The sequence below is a fragment of the Colobus angolensis genome, unplaced genomic scaffold (assembly GCF_000951035.1).
Source record: "Colobus angolensis palliatus isolate OR3802 unplaced genomic scaffold, Cang.pa_1.0 Scaffold200, whole genome shotgun sequence".
Classification (NCBI taxonomy): Eukaryota; Metazoa; Chordata; class Mammalia; order Primates; family Cercopithecidae; genus Colobus; species Colobus angolensis.
The window spans coordinates 2,305,139-2,332,041 of record NW_012115156.1 but is presented as its reverse complement, the minus strand read 5'-3'; the positions used below and the strand labels follow the sequence as shown (position 1 = coordinate 2,332,041).

The following is a 26,903-nucleotide window of genomic DNA, read 5'->3' as shown; positions in this document are numbered from 1 at the left end:
ATATAGTTTTCTCTGAAAATTTATTTTAAGCTTTGTAAATTTATTTTAGGCTCAAAGAGGCTAGGATGGAAAAAATATCATGCAAATACTGTTTAAAAGAAAGCTTGAGTGTCTACATAAATATCAGAAAAATCTTGCCAAGAGTGAAGATGATATTGAACAATGATATAGCTCAATTTTATTTCAAGAAGAAATAAAAAATCATGAAGTATATGTATCTAACATCAGAATATCAAAATACATAAATCAAAAAAGATAATATTTTAAAAGATACAGATAAACCTGTAATTATAGTTGGACAAAATGACATTCATCTCTAAGTAATAGCTAGAATAAGTAGACAGGAAATCAGTAAGGATGCAGAAGGCCTGAACAACACAATCAAGCAACTTGGCTTAATTGCTATTCTATTTTTAGAATACACCTACAAGAGGGAATACACATTCAAGTGAACCTGTAACATCAACTAAGATAGACCATATACTGCGAAATAAAGTAAATGTCAATAAATGTAAAAAGAATTAAATCATAAAGAATATAAAATACTCTCCTTCCATAATAGAATTTAACTACAAATTAATATCAAAATGTCATTTTGAAAAATTTTCTAACATTCAGAAGTTAAACAACATACTTCAAGAGTCATAAAGGAAATTATAAAGTATTTTGAATTGAGTGAAAATTAAAGTAAACATAGAAATGAAAATAAAAACAAACATCAAACATTAAAATTTGTGAAATCCAACTAAATCAGTGCATAGAGGAAAACATATGGAATTTCAAGTTTATATAGCAGAAGAATAGTTTAAAATCAATAAACTAATATTCTACATTAAAGCACTAGAAAACAAAAACAAATTAATCACAATGCAACTAGGAAGAAATAATAAAAATAACAGCAGAAATCAATAAAATAGAAAACAACAAAATAGTAGAGAAAACAATTCATTTAAAAAGCTGGTTCTTTAAAAAGATCATTAAAACTGATAGTTAGATTTAAAATGACCTAGTAATATCAGGGATAAAGAATGAATATCCCTACAGATTTTATTACATATATTTAAATGATAACAAGAGATTAAGAATGACTTTATGCCTATAGATTGATTAGGTGAAATGAACGAATGCCTTGAATGATACAAACTACAAACATATTTAGAAAGAAAGAAAGAACCTGATTTTCCCTATTATCTATTTTAAAAATAGAGTTTGTAGTTATCATCCTTCTCTCAAAGAAAACTCCAGTGGTAGAAGGCTTCACTGGTGAACTCTACCAATCAATTAAGGAAGAAATAATATCAACTCTACAAATTATCAAAAAGTTTGAAGAGCAAGTAAAACATCCTAAATTATTTCTGAAGTCAGAATTACCCTGAAACAAAATCAGAAAAGGCCTTACAAAAAGACTAAAGACAAATACATAAAATGAATGAAAAAAATAAATAGAACATCAAAATTAATTAATTACTTAACTAAGTGGATGTAAAAATTCTCAATAAAATAGTAGCAAACTTAATCCAACATTACATACACAACATGAGCAAACTGGGTTTCTCCCAGGAATGCAAGATTGGTTAAACCTTTGAAAACTCAATCAATGTAAATCACTTTATCAACAAACTGAAAGTAAAGAACCTGAAAAACCATAAGATTATTTCAATAAACAGAAAAATATCATCTGACAAAATTTAACATCCATTTATGTCAAATACTTTCGGTAAACTAGGACTAGTAGAAGACATCCTCAAACTGATAAAGAGTATCTACAAAAAAAAAAAAACCCACTAGAGTTAACATATTTAACAATGGGAATGCCTTCTTCTTAAAATTGAGAAAAAAACAATAATATCCCCTTCTCTACTTCTATTATACATTATCTTGGAGGTTTATGTAGTGCATTAAAGAATGAAAAATAAATAATAATAATAAAAGTATACAAATTAGATATAGAGAAATAAAAGGTTTAATTTATGATCTTCTGCATACAAAATCACACAAAAAATAGCCAGTAGAACTGACAAGTTTAAGAAAGTTGCATGATGCAAGGTTAACAGAGAAAAATCTATTTTATGTCTATATACTATCAATAATCAATTAAAAATGACTTTTAAAAAATCAATTTACAAGAGGATTAAAAAATGAAATTTCTAGGGACAGATATAACCAAATATTTACAAGATACTGAAAGCTACTGATATGGTTTGGCTGTGCCCCCACCCAAATCTCAACTTGAATTGTATCTCCCAGAATTCCCAGGTGTTGTGGGAGGGACCCCAGGGGACATAATTGAATCATGCTATTCTTGTGATAGTAAGTCTCATGAGATCTGTTGGGTTTATCACGGGTTTCCACTTTTGCTTCTTCCTCAGTATTGTCTTGCCACTGCCATGTGAGAAGTGCCTTTCATCTCCCAACATAATTCTGAGGCCTCCCCAGCCATGTGAAACTGTAAGTCCCATTAAACCCCTTTTTCTTCCCAGTCTCAAGTATGTCTTTGTTAGCAGCATGAAAACGGATCAATACAGCTATAAAACATTGATGATAGAAATAAATAAAACCCAAATAAATGAAAAGATTTACAGCATTCATAGATCAGAAGACTCAATATGTTAAGATGTAATTCTCTCTAAATTGATACCTGTTTTAGCAAAATCCTAGCAGGCTTATTTGTAGGAATCAACAAGATGATTTCTACAAATTTAGGTAATTCTAAACTTCAAATGGAAAAGCAAAGGAACCAGAATTTTAAGCAATTAATTAAAAAAAGTTTGAGGACTCATGTTACCTGATTCTAAAACTTAAAGGCAATATGATGTTGGCATAAAGATAGACATGTAAATCAGTGGAATAGAATAGAAATCCACAAAAAATAGACAGGTACATATACAGTCAAAGAATTTTCAACAAAAGTTCCTAAAAATTTCAATAGAAAAAGAATAGTCTTTTCAATAAATAGTGCTGAAACAACTGGATATTTAAATTAGAAAATAAAAAGCCTTGACCCTTACCTAACAAAATTTACAAAATTAGTTTAAAGTAAATTATTAATGCAAACTTAAATGTGAAACCTAGAACTCTAAAGTTTTAAGAGAAAATATAGGAAAGATACCTGTAACTAGGAATTCAAATAATTCTTACACAGGACATGCAGAAATACACACATGAATGAATCATAAAGAAAAACTGATAAACTGGGGTTTATCAAAATTTAAATCCACTCTTCAAAACACACTTTTTTAAAAATTAACTTTAAGTTCTAGGGCACATGTGCACAACGTGCAGGTTTGCTACATACGTATACATCTGCCATGTTGGCGTGCCCCACCCATTAACTCATCATTTACATTAGGTATATCTCCTAATGCTATTCCCCCTGCTCCCTCCACCCCACGACAGGCCCCGGTGTGTGAAGTTCCCCATCCTGTGTCCAAGTGTTCTCATTGTTCAATTCCCACCTATGAGTTAGAATACATGGTGTTTGGTTTCCAGTCCTTGTGATAGTTTGCTCAGAATGATGATTTCCAGCTGCATCCATGTCCCTACAAATGACATGAACTCATCCTTTTTTATGGCTGCAGAGTATTCCATGGCGTATATGTGCCACATTTTGTTAATCCAGTCTATCATTGATGGACATTTGGGTTGATTCCAAGTCTTTGCTACTGTGAATAGTGCCACACAAAAGACACTATTAAATAAAAAGACAAGGTACAGATGTTGAAAAAATATTTGCAATACTCATATCTGATGAAAAAGTTGTAACTGGAATATATAAAGAACACTTAAAATCAATAAAACATTTCACCAAAGAAGAGATATGGATGGAAAATAAGCACATAAAAAGATGCTCACTTTGGGAGGTCGAGGTGGGTGTATCACCTGAGGTCAGGAGTTCAAGTCCTGCCTGGCCAATGTGGTTAAACCCCGTATCTACTAAAAATACAAAAATTAGTCAGGTGTGGTGGCGGGCACCTGTAATTCCAGCTACTCAGGAGGCTGAGGCAGGAACCTGGGAAGCAGAGGTTGCAGTGAGGCAAAATCATGCCATTGCATTGTCACCTGGGTGACAACAGTGAAACTCCGTCTCAACAAAAAAGAAGAAGAAAAAAGATGCTCAGCATCATTAGTCATTAGGGAAATACACTTGCTATACTGGCTAAATTTTTTTTAATTGTCAGTACCATGTGTTCTTAAAGAAGTAGACCACTGGCACTCTAATACCTTGCTAAGGAGAGAGTAAAATGATACAGACACTTTACAAACAATTTAACAGTATCTTATAAAATTAAACATACAGCTGCCACATGAATCCATAATCATATTCCTGGTTATATACTTAAGATATATGAACATATCTTTCCTTAAAAAGACCTTTGTAAAATATTTGTAGAAGTTTATTTGGAAAAAACTAGAAATAACCCAATTATCCATCGACTGGAAAACAGACATGTACACAAACTATTATCCAACTAGAAAATGCAATATTACTCAATAAAAAAGCAAACTTATCATTCATGCAACCATGTAGAAAAGCTTCAAAAGCTTTATGATTAGTGAGAAAAAGACAACATGATTTATTATTGCATTCGTATGACATTCTAAAAAAAGGCAAAACTATAGGGACAGAAATCATATGGCTGGTTTGTCAGGGGCTACAAAGAATACAGTAAATGCAAACAGGCATGAGGAAACTTTTTGTGGTAATGAAAACGTTATCCTGATTGTGGTGAGAGTGATACTACTTTATACACTACTGTATACATCTGTCAGAACTCACTGAATTAAGCACTTTAAAAATCAATACATCTAACTTTCAAAAATGAATTATAAAAAATAATGGATGTGCAACCTAGCTAGGAGTAGTAGAGTCAGCTCACAGCTTCTGGTTCTTAATTCTTTCTTTGTCAGCCTCAGCAATTGAGCTCATGACATATTGTTTTCTGGGTGGCCCACACAAAGCACTGAGGAAACTGGAGGTTCAAGAACCTAACCATTTCCACCAAATGTGGAGCCCCTCTAGCAGGTAATCTTTGCTTTGCATTCCCTTCATTAGTTTGAGAGAGAATTTGACCATGGGCATTAAGGTCTGAAAGCTTAATGCCCTTGTTCAACCTTGCCTCCACATTTTTCCTTTTATGTTTAATGCTTCTCAATTAACGTGTTGAATTCTTAACTTTATTTCAGAGAGGCTAGTCTGTGACAGATTGCACGTGGATCAGCCTGAAACAGCAAGATGAGGCTTGAGGACTGGATCACTCACCATGAGTTCTCTGGTAATGAGGTTCACATCCCCAGCCACATCCCTGGAGCGAAGTTATGTGCAGATAGGCCCAACTCAAGGTGTGGTCCAGTTGTTAAAAGATTCAGATGTGGTAAGCTAGGACACCATTCCGTTGAAGGGGAATGCCCTAGCCAATAGGATGTTTCAGGTATTCAAAATGTGTGTGAGAGTAAGGAATATATGAACAACGGAAGTAGTTGATGTTAATTGCATTGATGTCCTATAGGTTAATAATGCAAAAGTTAATGGCCTTAATTACTGGGTATCCTTTGAGCTGTTCTACGGACCATGATCTTCTGGTGAGTATTCTGGTTTCACACAATATGTACCTTTCAGCATTGCCATTTTCCTGAGTCTTTTAATCTCTTCCTCAAAGGTCTCTCTCTGCAATTTAGGCCTTTGAACTGCACTTGGTGTGGGCCATTGCTTGTTCCAGGTTTCTTGGAGCCACTCTAGCACTGAATTTGCCGGAGTCTCTTTATTAGTTTATAAGGAAGCCCTCATTTCATGAAGTGGGCAAGCCAAATAAGATGTAATGAGGTCCACATCCCTGGCCACATCCCCGCAGTTAAGTCATATGCAAACAGGCCCAGGACAAAGTCATATGCAAACATATAAAAGATTCATATGCTTTAAGCTGGGATGCCATGCCACTGAAGGGTAATTCCCTAGCCAATAGGATATTTCAGGCATTCAAAGTCTCAAGAGGCACAGAGACTATTTGCCAGCTTACAAAGAAGCCCTCATTTCATGCAGTGGGCAAGCAGAATAAGATGAAGATCAAGCCAGGATTTGACAGTCAAAGTGACTAAGTTCCAAAGGCAGTCAAATGTTCAGCAGGGGCAAGTATGTTACACCAAAATCAGAGCTCTGATTAGGAAAATCTCAGCTCCTGAAACATGAGATAGGGACAACTGAGTAGATGTCTTTGAAAAATTTGACCTTCCCAGGTCTCTAAATCTTCTGAGCCTAAAAAAGGAACCCACTGCTCTTCAATAAGAGCTAGCAAACCCCCACCACCAGCAGCAGCAATGTAAGAAGAAAATAGAGGCCTTTCTCCCACATAAAAGCAGGTGTGTGCCTCAGGAGATATCCCCAGTTCCCTTATCAGAGTTACACTTCTGGCCACCAGGCCGATAATATGGTCAAGTCACAGATAGGGACATGTTAGGTCTGATAAGAAAAAAAGGAATATTATCCCAAATACACTGCAAGACCTAGGACTTGTACCAACAAGACTAGAGGGACTCATTGGGCTAGATTCTGGGGATTCTAGGTCAGAGAAAGCAGAAATAAGACTAAATAAGTCAGAGTTTATTGACAGGACACTTTCTCAGAACACAGGGCATTGTATTCTGGTAAGGATCCCAGAAGATGTTGCAAACTCTGCTAGCATGACTCCAAGAAACCTGGAACAAGCAATGGCCTATACTGAGTGCAGTTCAAAGGCCTAAATTTCAGAGAGAGACTTTTGAGGAAGAGATTAAAAGACTCAGGAAAATGGCAATCCTAGAAGAAACATATTGTGTGAGACCAGAAAACCCACCAGAAGATTATGGTCTAGAGAGGAACCCAGAAGATAGCCAGTCATTAACAGCATAAAAAATGTGCTGGTTACTGAAGCATCAGAATCATTAAGAAGTTCAGTGGTGGCTCTCCAGTGCATTCCAGGGCTGAATGCAGAAAAGCCCGGTTGCATACCTAGGCTACCTAAGCACAATGGGCATAATAGTACCTTGATGCAAGAGAAACTTCAATGTGGTGTTAGGACTGCAAGTGCACAGAATGCAAACATTGAGGCTTGGGAACCTCTACTCGGATTTCAGAGGATGTATGAAAAAATCTGGATGTCCAGGCAAAAGCCTGCTGCAGGGGCGGAACCCTCACAGAAAACCTCTTCTAGGGCAGTAAGGAAGGGAAATGTGGAGTTTGAGCTCTCACACAGAGGCCCCACTGGGGTGCTGCCTAGTGGAGCTGTAAGAAGAGGGCTACCATCCTCCAGACCTCAGAATGGTAGAGCTACCCAAAGTTGCACCTTGCGCCTGGAAAAGCCCCAGGCACTCAACGCCAGCATGTGAGAGCAGCTGCGGGGGTGAATCCGCAAAGCCACAGGGGTGGAGTTGCTCAAAGCCTTGGGAGCCCCCCTTGCATCAGCATGCCCTGGATATAAACATGGAGTCAGGGGAGATTATTTTGGAGCTTTAGGGTTTAACGACTGCCCTGCTGGGTTTCAGACTTGCATGGGGCCTGTAGCGCCTTTCTTTTGGCCAATTTCTCCCTTTTGGAACAAGTGTATTTACCTAATGCCTATCCCCCATTGTATCCTGGAAGTGACTAACTTGTTTTTGATTTTATAGGCTCATAGGCAGAAGAGACTAGCCTTGTTTCAGATGAAACTTTGGACTGCGGACTTTTGGGTTAACGGTGGAATGAGTTAAGACTTTGGGGGACTATTGGAAAGGTATGATTGTATTTTGCATGTGAGAGGGCCATGAGATTTGGGGAGCCCAGGGACAGAATAATATGGTTTGAATCTGTGTTCCCACCAAATCTCATGTCAAATTGTAATCCCCACTGCTGAAAGTGGGGCCTGGTGGGAGGTGATTGGATCATGGGGTCAGATTTCCCCCTTGGTACTCTCCTTGCAATAGTGAATTCTCATGAGATCTGGCTGTTTAAAAGTGTGTGCCACCTCCCCACCTTTCTATTTCTCCTGTTCTGACCACGTAAAGTGCCAGCTTCCCCTTTATCTTCTGCCATGATTGTAAGTTTCCTGAGGCATCCCTAGAAACTGAGCAGATGCTGCCATGCTTCCTGTACAGCCTGCAGAATCATGAATTAATTAAACCTCTTTTCTTTATAAACTACACAGTCTCAGATATTTCTTTATAGCAGTGTAAGAATGAACTGATACACCCATTGTATAGCAAAAAGGTACAGGAGAGTGTTCATGAACATGGGATCCTCTGGCCATATTATGCATGCACTATCCAGAAGCTGTCAGCTAAAAGTGCTGGAATGTTCACTGAAGGCACCACTGAATCGCCAGCTCAGCAGCAATACTACTCAAAACCGACGTGCATGCACTAGGGTACTCACCAAGGAAAACAGCAGGTGTCTCACTGAACTACAAGCTATGGCTGCTGCCACTTAGGCACCTTGGGCATCTTGTGCCCAGGAAGCAGCAGGCAAGAAAAGGAGACATGGTCTTGTAAAGAGTAACTGATGCTGATCAGCAAAAAGAAGGACTGCAGTTACAGAATAGGGATAGGGAAGAATACGTGGCAAACTCACGTGAACCACCTGGGCATCTGTTCATACACTCTTCCTAAATTTTAAATGAGGATGACAAATGTATCAACATGTGCCAGAGTAGAGTAGGATGACAAGGGCCTCAGACCATTTGTGAATAAGGATTTTGGATCACATCACAAAATCCTGGAAAGATGATAGCCAAAGGCAGGAGATTTAGAATGGATAGTGGAAGAGGGAGATTATGAAATGATAGGGGCTGTAGCTCACCCATTGACTTTATTGTGAGTTTCCTCTCATGAAGAGAGGCCTCTGTGCTCTGGAGGAGCTGCTCCATGTGCACATGAAGTAGATCTGTAGATTACAATATGCATCACTCAGATATACCTTGTATAAAGGAATTTCTGCCAGCTGTGAGGAGCTTGGTGAGCAGACAGCCTCCATCTTTGAACCCTTTCAAGATCAGCCTCAACTTTTCTTAGTGTTCCCCAGCCAATGAGTACAGTGGAGGTACTAAGGCCTGGCTGTTTCATCCCATGTGGGATAACTTGTACTGTGCAGCTCTCCACTGCGCTGAAAGTGTCTCTGAAAGTTTGAGGTTAGGGCTCTGATCCTGCACATTCCTGCTTCCTCACTTTTCTTTTCACAGGTGTTGCTTTCTCAACAAACCTTGTGCACTCCTAATTCTCATTGTCTGCTTCCTGGAGATGCTAATCTGCAACAAATCACAATTGTATTGTTTTGGTTGGCAGGCAACAAACCATGAGAATAGCTATTTAAAAATATGATACTTGAAAGTAAGCAAAAAGTTAAAATTATTTCACCAAACACTTAAAATATATAAATTTTCTCATTTAATTCTCAAGTATATGATATTCAGTTTTTATCATAAAATGATATACAAAAATAAAACAAGGTTGATAGGATAAAGCCATTCTTATATAAAACAAACTGGAATTTTATCCGACTTCATTGCCATAATTATTTAGAACTCTTGAGCTCAAGCAATTCTCCCATCTCAGCCTCCCAAAGTGCTCATCTCCATAAAATTAAAAGTATTTTATAAGTTAACAGACATTTTCAGATAACTATAAATTATACCAGAAAGTAGAATTTAACAGATGCTAAAGTAACTAGATTGAATAGCATAAGAAAGGCTGGAGATTTATTCAGCTTTTACATTTTATTCCAGATATACTTGAGAATAAAGGGCACAAGAACCTTACTCTAAATCACCAGAGAAATCCTCTTCATCAAGTACAAAAAGATCATAGGGATCCATGTATGTACAGCATCTGAGACTCCTATCAAGTGAATCCTCACAGTAATTCCCAAACACTCATCTCATAGTCTTCCAAGAAGATGGCAATAGCTAACCAGTAAAACTGTACAATCCATCAGGGCTACCACTTACTCCGATCATCCACATTTCAGATACTGTGCTCTAGCAAAATAAGGTCATTATCTCAGAATCAGTTTTAAGAGGGGTGAATTCATTTCCCAATAAGATAAGGTGACCTAAAGTGAAGAGACTGGTGAGCTTACAAGCTCATTCAGCAAAGTATCCAGCCTGAGGAATGACTCAGTTATAACTACTTACTAACTAGGCTCCAGGAACACAATAGTCAATATGTGTCACAAACATTGAAGTTCCATTTCTCCACCACATGGCAATCAGCTGAACTTCTCACTATAAATAAAAATTATCTGGCACTTATGCAAGAAAACCATGGCCAGTCCCTGGGGGAGAGAATTCCCTGTCCTGACAAATGGGTATCAGCTAAATTACTCCCATCCTTTCTTCCAACCTCTACAGCTTCTGTCTTATGGCTACTATAACCAGTGGCATGAATCTCAGTGGAGAATAAATCAGAAATGTTTATATAATAATGGAGCAGAGATGATTTTGAAGCAAAGGATGAGAAGGCTAGGAGAATGAAGAATCTACTCTATCCCCCCACCCTGCCCTACATCATCACCTTGGATACCAACCCAATAAAAGTTGAAATGGGTGCCTCTAGTTGATATAGTTTTTTGCAGAAAAGAAAGGGCTTAGTGAAGGAACAGGTACAAATTAAGACAAAGAAGTAAAGAAAATAATTTGTGAATAAGGGGAGTTTACCGTAGGATTGAGGCAAAATGGATGTGTTCACTCACACCCATCTTTGCCCAATTAACTCTAATTGAGCCATTAAGAATCAATTTAGTGGCCAAACATCAAGAAGAACTTTTCTTATTCTTCACGTCCCCTCACAAATCTTAACTTTGTATTACTTCAAAATGTTGCCACGGTACTTACGATTGCATTTACCATCTTCCATTGCAATTGTCTTTTTGAACTGAAATTTAAATCATATACTATAAATTCACCCTTTTAAGGTGCACAATTCAATAGATTTTAGTATATTTACAAAGTTATGCAATTATCATCAATATCTAATTACACATTTTATCACACCAAGAAGAAACCTCATATTCATTTGTAATCATCATCCAATCTCCCTTCCATCCCGCCCTTGGAAACCATGAATCTACTTGTCTCCATAGATTTACTGATTCTGGACATTTTATATAAATGGCATCATGCAATAAGTAGTCTTCTTTTTTCTAGCATCTTTTGCTTAGCTTAACGTGTTCAAGGTTTTTCATGTTGTTGCATGTAACACTACTTTACACCTTTTGATGACTGAATAATATTTTATTATACTTAGGTACCAAACTTTTAATACATTCACCAGTTGATGGGTTGGACAACTTCTACCTTTTAACTACTATGAATAATACCACTATTGAAATTTGTATATGAGTTTTTAAGTGGACTTAGGTTTTCAATTCCCTTGAATATGTGTTTGGTAGAATTGCTGGGTCATATGGTAACTCTACGTTGAACTTTTTGAAGACCTGCCAAACTGTTTTCCATTTTCCATTCCCACCAACAATGTAATGCCTTTCATTTCTCTAGTCTTCAAGCTTCTTGAGGGTGAGAACTAAGTCTATGTTCTATTGTATTCCCAGAGCCTACAGGACAGAGCCTAATACACTATGGTTGTCTATATTTGTGAAAGACTAAATAGAAGCCCAAAATAATTTTTAACATTTTTGCCTTCTTCTAGAACATCCCTAATCAAAATAAACCTTCCTGATATCTTTAACTTTCATCTCTCCAGACTTTTTCCCCTATGAAGCTATTGTGAATAACTAACATACTCCTAGATACCAGCACTTCTCAAAATAGGTGCTCTATGATTGCTAGACCAAAGAATTGTGATCTACTTGGAGTTGCTCACCTGCATATTAAAGAAGTTAATGTAAGATGATCTGATAGTGGAACCAAGTGTTTCCAAGTTGCCAGCTGGCAGGCAGTCAGATGTTCATGCATATTTTCAAAGTGATCCTCCAACAAATACAGGCACAGGACATATTTGGCTCTAGGACACCATCTGCTGGCCCTGCTGTCAACAACACTAAATTAACCTGGAAGGGAATGGACTACCACATGGGGCAAAAGACAGCATATGGTACCCATCCCATTACAAAGGCGACCAGAGAAGATCTGCAGATGAAAGGGCCTTCAAATTCTAGCAGCTCTGAATAGGGATTAGTCTCCCAAAACTGGCTCATAAGTAGCCTGATGACTTCCAGCTCTGACCAGTTAGAGACTATTGCATAGAGGAAATACCTACTTTGATCCTCAAACACAAAATGGACATGTGATGTGGATAGAACTTAGACTTTAAACATGAATAGCTCTTGATATGAAATAGGTTACATCACTCATAAAATCGCATGTGAATTTACATGAATTCCTTGTAAAATCTCACAAAAATATTTCCACTTCTGCTCCTGACTGATAGACATTTACTGATTCTCACAAAAAGAAAAGACTCTCCCTGATGTTTTACATAAGACACATTACAAACATTACATTGTACACAGAAAACTAGCCTCGTTTCAATTTTCCAAGAATAGAAGTTGATAGTGAATAACTATGTTCAGTAAATTGCTGAAATTTTATATAAATTGCCTGTGATAAACAGAATGCCCCTTTCTCACATCAATGGGATTAACGATATCCATTCTCTAATCTGAAGAACTGTGAATATGTTGCATTACATACCAAAAGGTCCTTTGCTACATGAACAGACACTTTTCAAAAGAAGACATACATGTGGCCAACAAACATATAAGAAAAAGCTCATCATCACTGATCATTAGAGAAATGCAAATCAAAACCACAATGAGATAACATCTCATGCCAGTCAGAATTGTGATTATTAAAAAGTCAAAAAAAAAAAAACAACAACAGACATTGGCAAGGCTGTGGAGAAAAACGAACACTTTTGCACTGCTGGTGGGAGTGTAAATTATTCAACCATTGTTTGCCAATTCTTCAAAGACCTAGAGACAGAAATAGCATTTGACCCAGTAATTCCAATACTGAGTACATACCCAAAGGAATATAAATCATTCTATTATAAAGATACATGCATGTATATGTTCATTGCAGCACTGTTCACAATAACAAAGACATAAATCAACCCAAATGCTCATCAGTGATAGACTGAATATACACCATGGAATACTATGCAGTCATAAAAAGAATGAGATGATGTCCTTTGCAGGGACATGGATGGAGCTGGAAGTAGTTTTCCTCAGCAAACTAACACAGGAACAGAAAACCAAACACTGCATGTTCTCACCTCTAAGTGGGAGCTGAATGATGAGAACACATGGACAGGACACATGGAGGGGAATGATACACACTGGGCCTGTCAGAGTGGGGCTGGGTTGAAGCAAAAGCATCAGGAAGAATAGCTAATAGATGCTGGGCTTAATACCTAGGTGATGGGATGACCTGTGCAACAAACCACCATGGCATATGTTTACCTATAACAAACCTGCACATCCTGCACACGTACCCCTGAACGTAAAAACTGAAGAAATAACAAACCAACGGCCTTTGCCGATTATATAATTATTATTGACTTTAAAACAGGGAGACTATCCTGGATCATTAGATGGACCCAGTGTAATCACATAAGTCCTTAAAAGGAGAGATATTTCTTGGACCAGAGTCAGGAAAGAAGCTTCTGAAGAGGAAGTTGGAGAAATCTTAAGGGTAAAAGGGTCTTGACCCACTGTTGCTGGAGGGAGTGGGAAAGCTTAAAAAGAAACATGAGCAGCCTCTAGGAGCAAAGATCAGCCCCCAAATGACAACCAAGGAAGTGGGGAACTCAGCCCTATAATCATAAGGAATTGAATTTGGCCAACAACCTAACTGAACGTGGAGGCAGTTTCACCCTCAGAACCTCCAGACAAGAATGTCATCCAGCCAACACCAGGATTTTAACCTTGTGATATTCTATGCAGAGGGCCTGGCCAAGCCACACCATATGGACAGAACAATGAATAAAGAAATGTGTATTTTGTTTTTTTGTTTTTTTGTTTTTTTGTTTTTTTTTTGAGATGGAGTCTCACTCTGTTGCCCAGGCTGGAGTGAAGTGGCCCGATCTCGGCTCACTGCAAGCTCCGCCTCCCAGGTTCACGCCATTCTCCTGCCTCAGCCTCCCGAGTAATTGGGACTACAGGTGCCCACCACCACGCCCAGCTAATTTTTTGTATTTTTAGTAGAGACGGGGTTTCACCGTGTTAGCCAGGATGGTCTCGATCTCCTGACCTCGTGATCCTCCTGCCTCGGCCTCCCAAAGTGCTGGGATTACAGGCATGAGCCACCGCACCCGGCCATAAATGTGTTATTTTAAGTCACCAAATTTGTAATAATGTGTTATGGTGGCAACAGAAAACTAATACATTCCCAAATAGCAGTATGTTAAACTTCAGTATACTATGGTTCTGAAACACAATTACCATTAGAATGGTCACTTCTAATTGAATAGTTCCAGGACCAAAGCACATTCCACTACCAAATGTTTATAATGCATACATGGAAATTTATGCTCACAATTACTGGGTAATTTTAAAGATGTTATCCAATAATAGTATACTGATTTCTAAGTAATTATTCTCCTCAGCATTTATACTTTAATGATCCACTTTTAAAAATGAAATAGATTATTGCTTTGTCAACTACTTATGTCTTTATAAAATTGCCTTACAAGTTTGATGTAGTTCACTTTAGGAATATATCTCTTTTATAATATGTTTTAACCTATATCATTAGATTTATGTTTAATATAACCACATATTATATACTAACATATAAATTAGGCATATAAACAAAAGTTAGTGATTATTAATAAAGTTGAATGAATTAATGCTTAGAAAAATATGAGAACACAAATGATACTAAAGATTTACAGACCTCAAAGTACAAAGAATTCTAAGGCAAAAGTCACTCATATTTTTAGTATATAAATGCATAAAACCAATAACATCAAATTACTTTTTAACAAGGCTTTATTAGTATGATGACCATATTTTGGTATTTATATTTCTTAAATTAGTAGCTTGAAGTTGCATGTGGCTTTATTGCAAGCATATTACAGTTGCTTCAGTTCCTCATCTGCGGAACACATGCTTAGGATATTCCAAGTTTTACCTGCTCCAGCCAGTGCTTCTAAATTAAACAATGCAAACGAAATTGAATTACTCCAGAGGTCTAGAATATAACATAAAATCTGGATTTGGAACATGGACACTTACTTTTGCTGAGCTCTTTCAGTCAGCCTTGAAATCTCTATAGCTGTTTTCCTTGCTTCAAAATCTTCCCTTTTCACTCTCTCTCCAGTCCCTCGGTAGCCTAGCTCCACCAACTGGCGGGCCAGGGTTTCATCCTAGAGAGAAAATCAGTTGTTAGATGAGTGGGCAAATGAGAAATATTACTTTTACCTACTTATTTACATCTTACATCTGCAATGTATACCAAGCAATTGCTTTAAATGAAAAAATAAATTTATTCAAAAACTAGACATGATCTATTAGATACTAAAAACTAGAATTTTTCTAATACATTTATACACATCTGATTTGGTCTTCCCTTTCCCATATCTTTAAGATGAAAAAAAGAAAATGTCAATTGCTAACTTTTCTCTAAGGAATTAGAGGACAAAAGTCTGTTGTGTTTTTAATCAATTTATGAGAACAGCTGTGGGTAATTAATAGAGTATCTTTAAAACAACAAAAATGAGACAATGGTGCTCATACACAAAAGATGTTTTAAAAACCAACGGCAAAAAAAAAGAACCAGCCTGCTTTGAGAGAGTTCAATGTTTCAGAGCCTTACTTCCTTGAAGTCAATTAACTGATGGCACAGAATATTATAACTTCAAACACAAAATAAAAAGGAGCAGATGAATTTCTTACTTAACTATGAAGATTGTTTCCATATTATGTTGGTACCAATGAAAAAACAGAAAAGTAGAAACCCAAGATCACCACAGAAAAACTTCAAATTGAACAAACAACTTCCCAGTATGTTAGGCCTTACACTTTTCTTATTTTAAGAATTATCGCATACATCTTTGTTATACTTAAAAAAATTGCTTCCCTATGACTCGACAAGGTATCATTTTTCATAAAGTTATTAGCATAAAGATTAAAGTATTAAACAACAGTATTTATATATTAATAAGGGTCATTATTATTTTAAATATAAAATATCTAAAACATGGTGAAAACAGAACCTATTTTATTATTATGAACACTTAATTACTATATCACTGTTGATATATGCAAGAACTGTCTAACAGTTAAAGGAGAAAACTTAAGATGTCTAGTTAACAGTCTATTCAAACCATAGTGGTTAAAAGTTATAAGTATTCAAACAAAATAAAAAATTGTATACTGTAAGCCTAGAAACTTGCCACTTTTCTTTTATAATCATTAAAAGCAAACACTAAACTCCACATAGCAAAGTGTATACATTTGCCAAATGATTATAATGCAAACCAACAGGTCTTGGAAGGCCCCAGGCTATTATTCTTGTTTCTGAGACATTCCCTTGCTTAATAGATTTCTCTATTCCTGGATCCTTTAGTGTGAACCACAAAACTGAGCAAATATCTCCACCTAGTGGAATTAATCTTTAATAGAAATACCAATGCAGATTTGGGGATTAATTTACAAAAGTGAGATCATTTGAGTAAGAATTTTCTTAAATACATTACTAAAAGTGAATTTGTAGAAAGGACTTTCAGCTCAGTGAGGTTGCGGGACTCTTCTGTAGGAATGTAAATTCCTTGTGGTCAAACATAGAATTTTGTATAATAAAGATTACTTACAATTTGCTATATTTATTTTGTATACTGAGCGAATTTTGTATCCCTGTGTGCTTTACCTGGGTTACACAAAATCGTTTGAATAACACAAAATCGTTTGAATAATTCTGGACTCGCCAATGCTAAACTATATTGCAAGGATACTGCAAGAAATGGCATGATCTATTGAGAAAATAAGCTGAAAGTCGATACTGATTGCCTCACTTACCATTATCATACCCTAAACTGGTGGAATCATGAGTCATCTGTCCATTATGACAATGTATTTCTTGCATGTTTCAAAATATCCTAGTTAAGAGCAAAGCTTCTAGCCCAAAGGAAGTCCAATGCCCAAGGTTATCCGAGGAATCTGAGCATCACTTGGGGAATTTGGCTTAAAATGGAATCTTGACTTGCATATTCGAACACAACTTCTTCCCAACCCCCAAAATAATGTCTTTAAGGGACACAAAGAAGACAAAGTCTCAGTGACAATCTCTAAGGCTTGGCAGGTCTCATATTGCCAGAATCCAGAAGAATTTTCCACCAAATATAAGGTAGATAGACTTGAATTGGAAAATAAAATCTATAGGTCCACTGGAAAGTTTGTTTTTTAAAAATTGCATATCCTTTTTACATTATCTGCCCTAGGATTCAGAAATGTGAAATCTATAACAATCAGAAGGCTAGTGGCTGGTCACTTACCTATCAACTAAATGAGTGCTACTAAATTCATTTTATCTATTTGTATTTACAATAGTAATACATTATTGTTGTGGAAAACCTAGAGATATAGGACAAACATATCATCCACATCATATATCACTATGGTCTTATCACTCAGAGATAATCACTGACATCTTGGGGTATAGCCTGTCAATCCTTGCTCCTGACATGTGTGTGGGTGTGTTGGATTTCTTTAAACAAAAATAGTATCATGACTCCTGCTTGCAGGGCAGAGAGAAGGCACCTAGACGTGTACCCACTAGCACACCTTCCTCAAACCAGCACCACGTCCAGCACAATCTCCAGTAGGGGCTCACTCCCCCTCCAGCTGCATTGCCTCTGTCACTGTGCTGAGTGCCTGCAGGGAGGCAGGCACCTCAGCACCTGCTACCACTCTGCTGTGGTTGCCACACCTCATCCTCCTCCCCCAGTTCAGTGGATTCCAAACCTCAAAGAGCAAGAGAATAAAGTCAGGGCCCAATACAAGTCCCCCAGACTTAGAACACACAGTCCAGGAGCTGGCAGTTAAGCACTGGCCCCGTAAAATCTCCCAGAAATAAAGCCAGTCAGCTGAATCCATTTTAAACCACAATCAAACTCTCAAAGTCATCAAATAGGATAAAAGAAAAAAAACCCATCCCAACATCAGAAACCTCAAAAATTGAAAGTACACAAGCCCACAAGGGTGAGAAAGAATCAGCACGAGAATGATGAAAACTCAAAAAGTCAGGGTGCCTTCTTTCCTCTAAATGACCACATCACTTCTCCAGCAAGGGTTTTGAACAGGACTGAGATGGCTGAAACGACAGAAATAGAATTCAGAATATGAATAGGAACAAAGATCATAGGGTTACAGGAGTACATTGAAACCCAATGCACAGAAGCTAAAAGTCATGATAAAACAATGCAGGTGCTGACAAGCAAAGTAGACAGTAGAGAAAAGAAGGTAACTAACCTGATAGAGCTGACAAACACAATATGAGAATTTCATTATGTAATCACAAGTATTAGTAGCAGAATAGACCAAGTGGAGGGAAGAATCGTGGAGCTTGAAGACTGGCTTTCTAAAATAAGACAGTCAGAAAAGAATAGAGAAAAAAGAATGAGAAGGAATTAACAAAACCTCTGAGAAATATGGGATTAGGTAAAGAGATGGAATCTATGACTCACTGGTGTCCCTGAAAGAGATGGGGAGAATGGAAGCAACTTGGAAAATGTATTTCAGGATATCATCAAAAGAACTTCTCCAATCTAGCTAGAGGGGGCAATTTTCAATTTCAGAAAATGCAGAGAACCCCAGTAAGTTACTTCACAAGAAGATCATCTCCAAGATACATAATCATCAGATTCTCCAAGATTAAAATGAAAGAAAAACTGTTAAGGGCAGCTAGAGAGAAGCATCAGATCAAATCTATCAGACTAACAGCAGACCTTTCAGCAGAAACTCTACAAGCCAGAAAAGATTGGGGGCCAATACTCAACATTCTTCAAGGAAAGAAAATCCAAACCAGAATTTCATATTTGGCCAAACCAAGCTTCACAAACAAAGGAGAAATAAGATCCTTTTCAGACAAGCAGATGCTGAAGGAATTTGTTACAACCAGACCGGATAACTTACAAGAGCTCCTAAAGGAAACACTAAATATGGAAAGACCATTACCAGTCACTACAAAAACACACTGAAGTACATAGACTAATGACACTAAGAAGCAACCACATAAACAAGTCTGCAAAATAACTAGCTAAAACTATGCTGACAGGATCAAATCCACATACATCAATACTAACTTTGAATGTAAATGGGCTAAAAGCCCCAATTAAAAGACACAGAGTAGCAAGCAGGATAAAGAACCAAAATCCCTTGCTGTCTTCAAGAGACCAGTCTCACAAGCAATTACACACATAGGCTCAAAATAAAGCAAAGGAGACAAATCTACCAAGATATGGAAAATAGAAAAAAGCAGGGGTTGCAATCCTAGTTTCTGACAAAACAGACTTTAAACCAACAAAGATAAAAAAGGACAAGGAAAGGCATTACATAATGAGAAAGGGTTCAATTCAACAAGACTTAACTATCCAAAATATATGTGCACCCAAGAAAGGCGCACCCAGATTCACAAAGCAAGTTCTCAGAGACCTTCGAAGAGACTTAGACTCCCACACAATAATAGTGGGAGACTTTAACACCCCACTGACAATATTAGACAGATCATCAAGACAGAAAATTATCAAAGATATTCAGGACCTAAACTAAGCATTGAATCAAATGGAACGGATAAATATCTACTCTCTACCCCAAAATAACAGAATGTATGTTCTCCTCATTGCCACCTGTCACATATTCTGAAATCGACAACATAATCAGAAGTAAAACACTCCTCAGCAAATGCAAAATAACTGAAATCATAATAAACAATATCTTGGACCAAAGCACAATCAAACTAAGAAATTTAAGAAATCAAAACTTAAAAATTCAATCAAAACCATAAATTACAGGAAAACTGAATAACTGGCTCCTGAATGACTTTTCAGTAAATAATGAAATTAAGGCAGACATCAAGAAGCTCTTTAAAACTAAAGAGAACAAAGGTACAATATGCTAGAATCTCTGGGACACAACTAAGGCAGTGTCAAGAGGGAAATTTATAGCACTAAACGCCCACATCAAAAAGTTGGAAAAATCTAAAGTTAACAATCTAACATTACAATTAAAGAACAAGAGGATCAAGAGAAAACAAATCCCAAAGCAAGCTAGCAGAAGACGAGAAATAACTAAAATTAGAGCTGAACTGAAGGAGACTGAGACACACACAAAAATATTCAAAAGATCAACAAATACAGAAGCTGGGTTTCTTGAAAAAAATAATAAAATAGGCCACTAGCTAGACTAATGAAGAAGAAAAGAGAGAAGGTTCAAATAAACACAATCAGAAACAACAGGGGGATATAACCACTAACCCCAGAGAAATATAAACAACCATCAGATAATACTATGAACACCTCTATGCACATAAACTAGAAAATCTAGACAAAATGGATTAATTATTGGACAAATAAACCCTCCCCAGACTGAACCAGGAAGAACTTGAATCCCTGAACAGACCAATAATGAGTTTTGAAATTGAGTCAGTAATAGCCTACCAACTAAAAAAGTCCAGGATCAGATTAATTCACAGCTGAATTCTGCCAGATGTACAAAGAAGAGCTCATACCATTCATGCTGAAACTATTCCAAAAAATTGAAGAGGGGGAAGTTCTCCCTAACTCATCCTACAAGACAAGCATCATCCTGATACCAAAACCAGGTAGAGATACCACAATAAAAGAAAACTTCAGGCAAATATCCCTGATGCATATTGATGCAAAAATCCTCAATAGAATATTGACAAACCGAATCCAGCAGCACATCAAAAGTTTATCCACCACAATTAAGTTGGCTTCATCCTTGGGATGCAAGGTTTGTTCAACATATGTAAATCAATAAACATAATTCATCACATAAACAGAACTAAAGATAAAAACCACACGATTATTTCAATAGATGCAGAAAAGACCTTTGATAAAATTCAACATCCCTTCATGTTAAAAATTCTCAATAAACCAGGTATTGAAGGAACATACCTTAAAACAATAAGAGCCATTTATGACGAACCCACAGCCAATATCATACTGAATGGGCAAAAACTGGAAGCATTCCCCTTTAAAACTGGCACAAAACAAGGATGTCCTCTCTGATCACTCCTATTTAACATAGCATTGGAAGTTCTGGCCAGGGCAACCAAGCAAGAGAAAGAAATAAAGAGTATTGAAATCGAAAGAGAGGAAGTCAAACTGTCTTTGTCTGCAGATTATACGATCTTATATCTAGAAAATCCTATGAACTCAGCCCAAAAGCTTCTTAAGCTGATAAGCAACTCCATCAGTCTCGGGTATGGAATCAGTGTGCAGAAATCACAAGCATTCCTAAACACCAACAATAGACAGGCAAAGAGAAAAATTATGAATGTACTGCCGTTCACTATTGCCACAAAAAGAATAAAACACCTAGGAATACAGCTACCGAGGGAGATGAAGGACCTCTTCAAGGAGAACTACAAACCACTACTCAAGGAAATTAGAGAGGACGCAAGCAGACGGAAAAATATTCCTTGTTCATGGATAGGAAGAATCAATGTCGTGAAAATGGCCATACTGCCCAAAGCAATTTATCGATTCAATGCTATTCCCATTAAATTATCACTGAAATTTTTCACCGAATTAAAGAAACTATTTTAAAATACATATGGAACAAAAAAAAAAAGAAGGGCTCATATAGTCAGGATAATCCTAAGCAAAAAGAACAAAGCTGGAGGTATAACGGTACCTGACTACAAACTACAAGGCTACAGTAACCCAAACAGCATGGTACTGATACAAAAACAGGTACATAGACCAATGGAACAGAATAGAGAACTCAGAAATAAAGCCACATGTCTACAACCATCTAATATTTGACAAACCTGACAAAAACAAGCAATGGGGTAAAGATTCCCTATTTAACAAATGGCGTTGGGAGAACAGGCTAGCCATATGCAGAAAATTGAAACTGGACCCATTGCTTACACCATATACAAAAATTAACTCAAGATGGATTAAAGACTTAAATGTAAAACCCAAAACTATAGCAACCCTAGAAGAAAATCTAGGCAATACCATTCAGGACATAAGCATAAGCAAAGGTTTTATGATGAAATCACAAAAGCAATTGCAACAAAAGCAAAAATTGACAAATGGGATTTAATTAAACAGAAGAGCTTCTGCACAGCAAAAGAAACTATCATCAGAGCAAACAGACAACCTATAGAATGGGAGAAAAAACTGTCGTCAGAGTGCTAACAGACAGCCTAAGCAGACTAGGAGAAAATTTTTGCAAATTGTGCATCCAACAGAGGTATAATAACCAGCATCTAAAAGAAATGTAAACTTACAAGAAGAAAAAAAAAGACAATCAACTCCATTAAAAAGCAAAGGACATTGGGAGGCTGAGACAGACAGATCACAAGGTCAGGAGTTCGAGATCAGCCTGTCCAACATGGTGAAACCCTGTCTCCACTAAAAATACAAAACATTAGCCAGGTGTGGTGGTGTGCGCCTGTAATCCCAGCTACTCAGGAGGCTGAGGCAGGAAAATCACTTGAACCAGGGAGGCAAAGGCTGCAGTGAGTGAGATGGCACCACTGCACTCCAGCCTGGGCCACAGAGCGAGACTCCATCTCAAAAAAAAAAAGAAAGCAAAGGACATGAACACTTTTTAAAAGAAGACATACATATGGCCAACAATCACATTTTAAAAAGCTCAACATCATTGATTATTAGACAAATGCAAATCAAAACCAAAATGAGATACCATCTCATGCCGGTCAGAATGGCTATTACTAAAAAGTCAAAAAATAACAGACACTGGCAAGCTTGTGGAGAAAAAGGAACGCTTACACATTGTTGGTGGGAGTGTAAATTAGTTCAACCATTGTAGAAGATAGTGCAGCAATTCCTCAAAGACCTAAAAACAGAAATACCATTTGTCCCAGAAATCTCACAGGTGGGCATATACCTGAAGGGATATAAATCATTCTATTATAAAGATACATGCACACGTATGTTCATTGCAGCACTATTTACAATAGTGAATCAATCTAAATGCCCATCAATTACTTACTAGATAAAGAAAATGTGGTACATATATACCATAGAACACTATGCAGCTATAAAATGAATAAGATCATGTCCTTTTCAGGGAAATGGATGGAGCTGGAGGCCGTTATTCTTAACAAACTAACACAGGAACAGAAAATCAAACACCACATGTTATCACTTACAAGTAGGAGCTAAACAGTGAGAACACATGGACATATAGAGGGAAGAAACACATATTGGCACCTATCAGAGGGAGGAGGATGACAGAAGGAAGATCAGGAAAAACTACTATGGGTATTAGGCTTAATACCTGGGTGATAAAATAGTCTGTACAACAAATCCCCATGACACTTTTAGCTATATAGCAAACCTGTACATGTAACGCTGAACTTGAAATAAACGTGAAAGAGAAAAGTCTTATATATGCTTCAAAAATTAAAATATGTTGTAATTAATAAAGTTCAAATAAAGGTCATTGAAAAGTCTGCAGATTTAATCATTTAAACATTTACCCAAAAAAGTGGATCATGCTGTGTAAAATATCTCATGACCTACTTCTCCAACAGTTAACAGTACATCTTAAACACCTTTCCATTAAATATATATACAATAAAACTTTAGTGATTACATATTCTATACAATTTGTAAGGACAGGTATTGTACATATTCATAATTTACTATTGTGTCTTCAGTTCACTGCCTTCCTCTGACAATGAAAGTGATATGAAATCCTAATTTGATTTGCATTGCTTTGATTACTAGTGAGATTATCCATCTGTTTACACGTTTATCAGTCATGTGCATTTCTTCCTTTTGAATTGTTTTGAATTATTAAATGAACCTTTGTTCATTTATTACTAATTAGTAACAACTTTGTGTGTGTAATAAATATATTAAATAAGTGCCTGCAAAATATCCACAAACAGTGTTCCTAGGTCATTGTTTTCCTGAAACTCTTACTAGTTTTTACACAAAAATGTTCAAAGCATTTAGGATATATTTTGGTGCCTGGTGTTGAAAGAGAAATACCTTTACTTTTTCAAAAAGTTTTTTTATTCCAAAAGACACAGCTGAAACATTAACTGTTAAATATTGCTTCTTTTCTCCACTGATTTGAAATTTAACATTTTGGTATACTCAATTCTTAAATATATTAGAAGTGACTTTTCTATTTCTATTCTGTACTATTAATTAGTTTCTCTGCCCTCTCAACCATATCACAGATAGTGTGGACACTGCCCTCTCAACCTGCCCAGGGAGAAAGCCCTACTATAACTTGTTTGACCCCCACAGATTTCAAGTTTCACTTGTGTCAAGCTGACTGCTTCCAAGAACAGCAACTTTACTCAAGAAAGGTCAGAGTTGGGAGTGTCAGAAAGCATGGCATTGTCGAATGCCATCTTCTACTAATTTTGGCAATCTGGATAATTTATAATACCAGATTTCTTGACGTTAAAACAATATGACATTTTTGGAATGAGCTTCTTGCAGGAGGCGTCTCCCAAAAACAGACTTTGGGATGTGGATTTGTGTGCAGAAAATTTACCAGAAAGCACTCTCAGAATTTGCACTTCCAGTGGGGTGAAGAAAGCAGGACTGGGCAGTCAGCAGCTCTGGAGGTGGAATGGTCTCTTAGAGTTGACCCAAATTGATTAAAGTGGCCACATCTTTACAATCTACAATAAGCAGTAATTTAAAGAGAACTACCGCAAGAAGGGAGTATGACTTTGGAAGACCTGAGTGTTTAGGGTGACTATAATCAGCATAGTAAGGGGTTTGTCAATGTTGTTGATATTTTTAAAAAGCAACTTTTGATAGCATTGATCTCTACTATTTTTCAATTTTCTACTTCACTGATTTCTGCTCTCTGGTATTCCTTCTGTCTACTTGCTTGGACTCCATTTGTATTGTTTTAAAGCTTCTGAAGTTGAAGCTACTATTATTAATTTCTAGACCTTTCTCCTTTTCCCATATAAATTTTTAAATCTGTAAAGTTTCCTCTATAGATTCCTTTATATATATCTAACAAACATTTATACGTTTTGTTTTCTTTTTTATTCAAATCAAAAAAATTTTTTTCTAATTTTTCTTTTAATTTCTTTTTTGACGTTGAGTTACTTAGAACTACATTGTTTATTATCCAAATATTTCGGAATTTGAGGAGTGTATTTCTGTAGCTGATTTCTAGTTTTAATTCTGTTACTATCACAGAACATACTTTTGTATGATTTCAATATTTTAAATGTATTGAGTCTTGTTTTATGACCCTGCATATGGTCCCTCTTCATAAATGTCCCATGAGCATTTGAAAAGAATACTTATTTTATTGTCATGTGAACTCTGAGAGACCATTCCACCTCCAGAGCTGCTGACTGCCCAGTCCTGCTTTCTTCACCCCACTGGACGTGCAAATTCTGAGAGTGCTCTCCAGTAAACTTTCTGCACACAAATCCACATCCCAAAGTCTATTTTTGGGAGACGCCTCCTGCACTAAGCTTATTCTATTTATATATTTTTTTGAGACAAAGTCTCACACTGTTGCCCAACCTGGAGTGTAGGGGCACAATCTTGCTTCACTGCAACCTCTGCCTTTCAGGTTCAAGTGATTCTCCTGCCTCAGCCTCCCAAGTAGCTGGGATTACAAGCGTGCGCCACCATCCCCGCCTAATTTCTGTATTTTTAGTAGAGACAGGGTTTCACCATGTTGGCCAGGTTGATCTTGAACTCCCGACCTCAAATGATTCACTAGCTTCAGCCTCCCAAAGTGGTGGGATTACAGGCGTGAGTCACTGCGCCCAACCTTTGACTGCTCTTTAAATCTTTTACATACTTAACATTTATTCTAACTTCTGGTTCTATCAGTTACTGAAAAATGAATGTTTATGTCTCTAGTTACAATTGTGAATTCGTCTATTCTTTCCATTCTTATCAGTTTTGCATAATGCATTTTGAGGATCTGGTATGAGACATGTAGGCTAAATGTTTATTAAAATGTATTGACTGACTCATTTACATATATTAAAAAGTCCTTCTTTTTCCCTGAAATACTTCTTGTCCTGAGGTCTACTTTGCCTGATATTAATATAGACATTATAACTCTCCTTTTCTTTATGCTTGTATGATACATAGTTTCCATCTTTTTAATCTATTAAAATTATCTATTAATGATAATATGAAATTAACATTATATTAACATTATTTATAAATCATAATTTATGATTAATAAATCATTAATTATAAAACAATTTAACATAAATGTATTAAAATTAATAGATTGTTAGTTTAACATTATTATGTTAATATATAACATTATTAATATTAATCTTAATAATTTACATTATTATTCTATTAATGTTAATACATTTGCATTAAGTTGTTTTATTTATATTTAACGTGGGATGGCATATATGGCTCTTGAACTTTTATCTATTCTGACCATCCCTGCCTTTAAATTGAAGTGTTCAGATCATTTACATTTAATGTAATTTTCAGCATGGCTGGGTTTTAATATATTACCTTGTTATTTCTTTTTTATTAGTCCCATTTGCTTTGATATTTATTTTTTTTTGTTTCTTTTTTATTTCCATTTTGTCTCAACTATTATGTTTTTAGTTACATGTCTACTTTACTTTTCAGCAGGTGCTCTGTGATTTACAAGAATTATTAACTTATTAATTCTACTTTCAAATAATATTATACCATTTCAAGTATAAGAACCCACTGCAACATTATCCTCTCCTATCTTTTGTGCTATT

The 26,903-nt window shown here is 36.4% G+C and overlaps 1 protein-coding gene across 2 annotated transcripts in view; it reads right to left on the bottom strand.

The window, feature by feature from the left end:
- LOC105511584 (chromosome unknown open reading frame, human C4orf22) overlaps window positions 1-26,903 on the bottom strand; it is a 642,164-nt gene that overhangs the window by 599,479 nt on the left and 15,782 nt on the right. For both annotated transcript variants that reach the window (XM_011941743.1, XM_011941744.1), the window contains exon 2: window positions 15,197-15,327. In XM_011941743.1, the coding sequence (XP_011797133.1) occupies window positions 15,197-15,327 (131 nt within the window). The remainder of the gene's footprint in view (window positions 1-15,196; window positions 15,328-26,903) is intronic.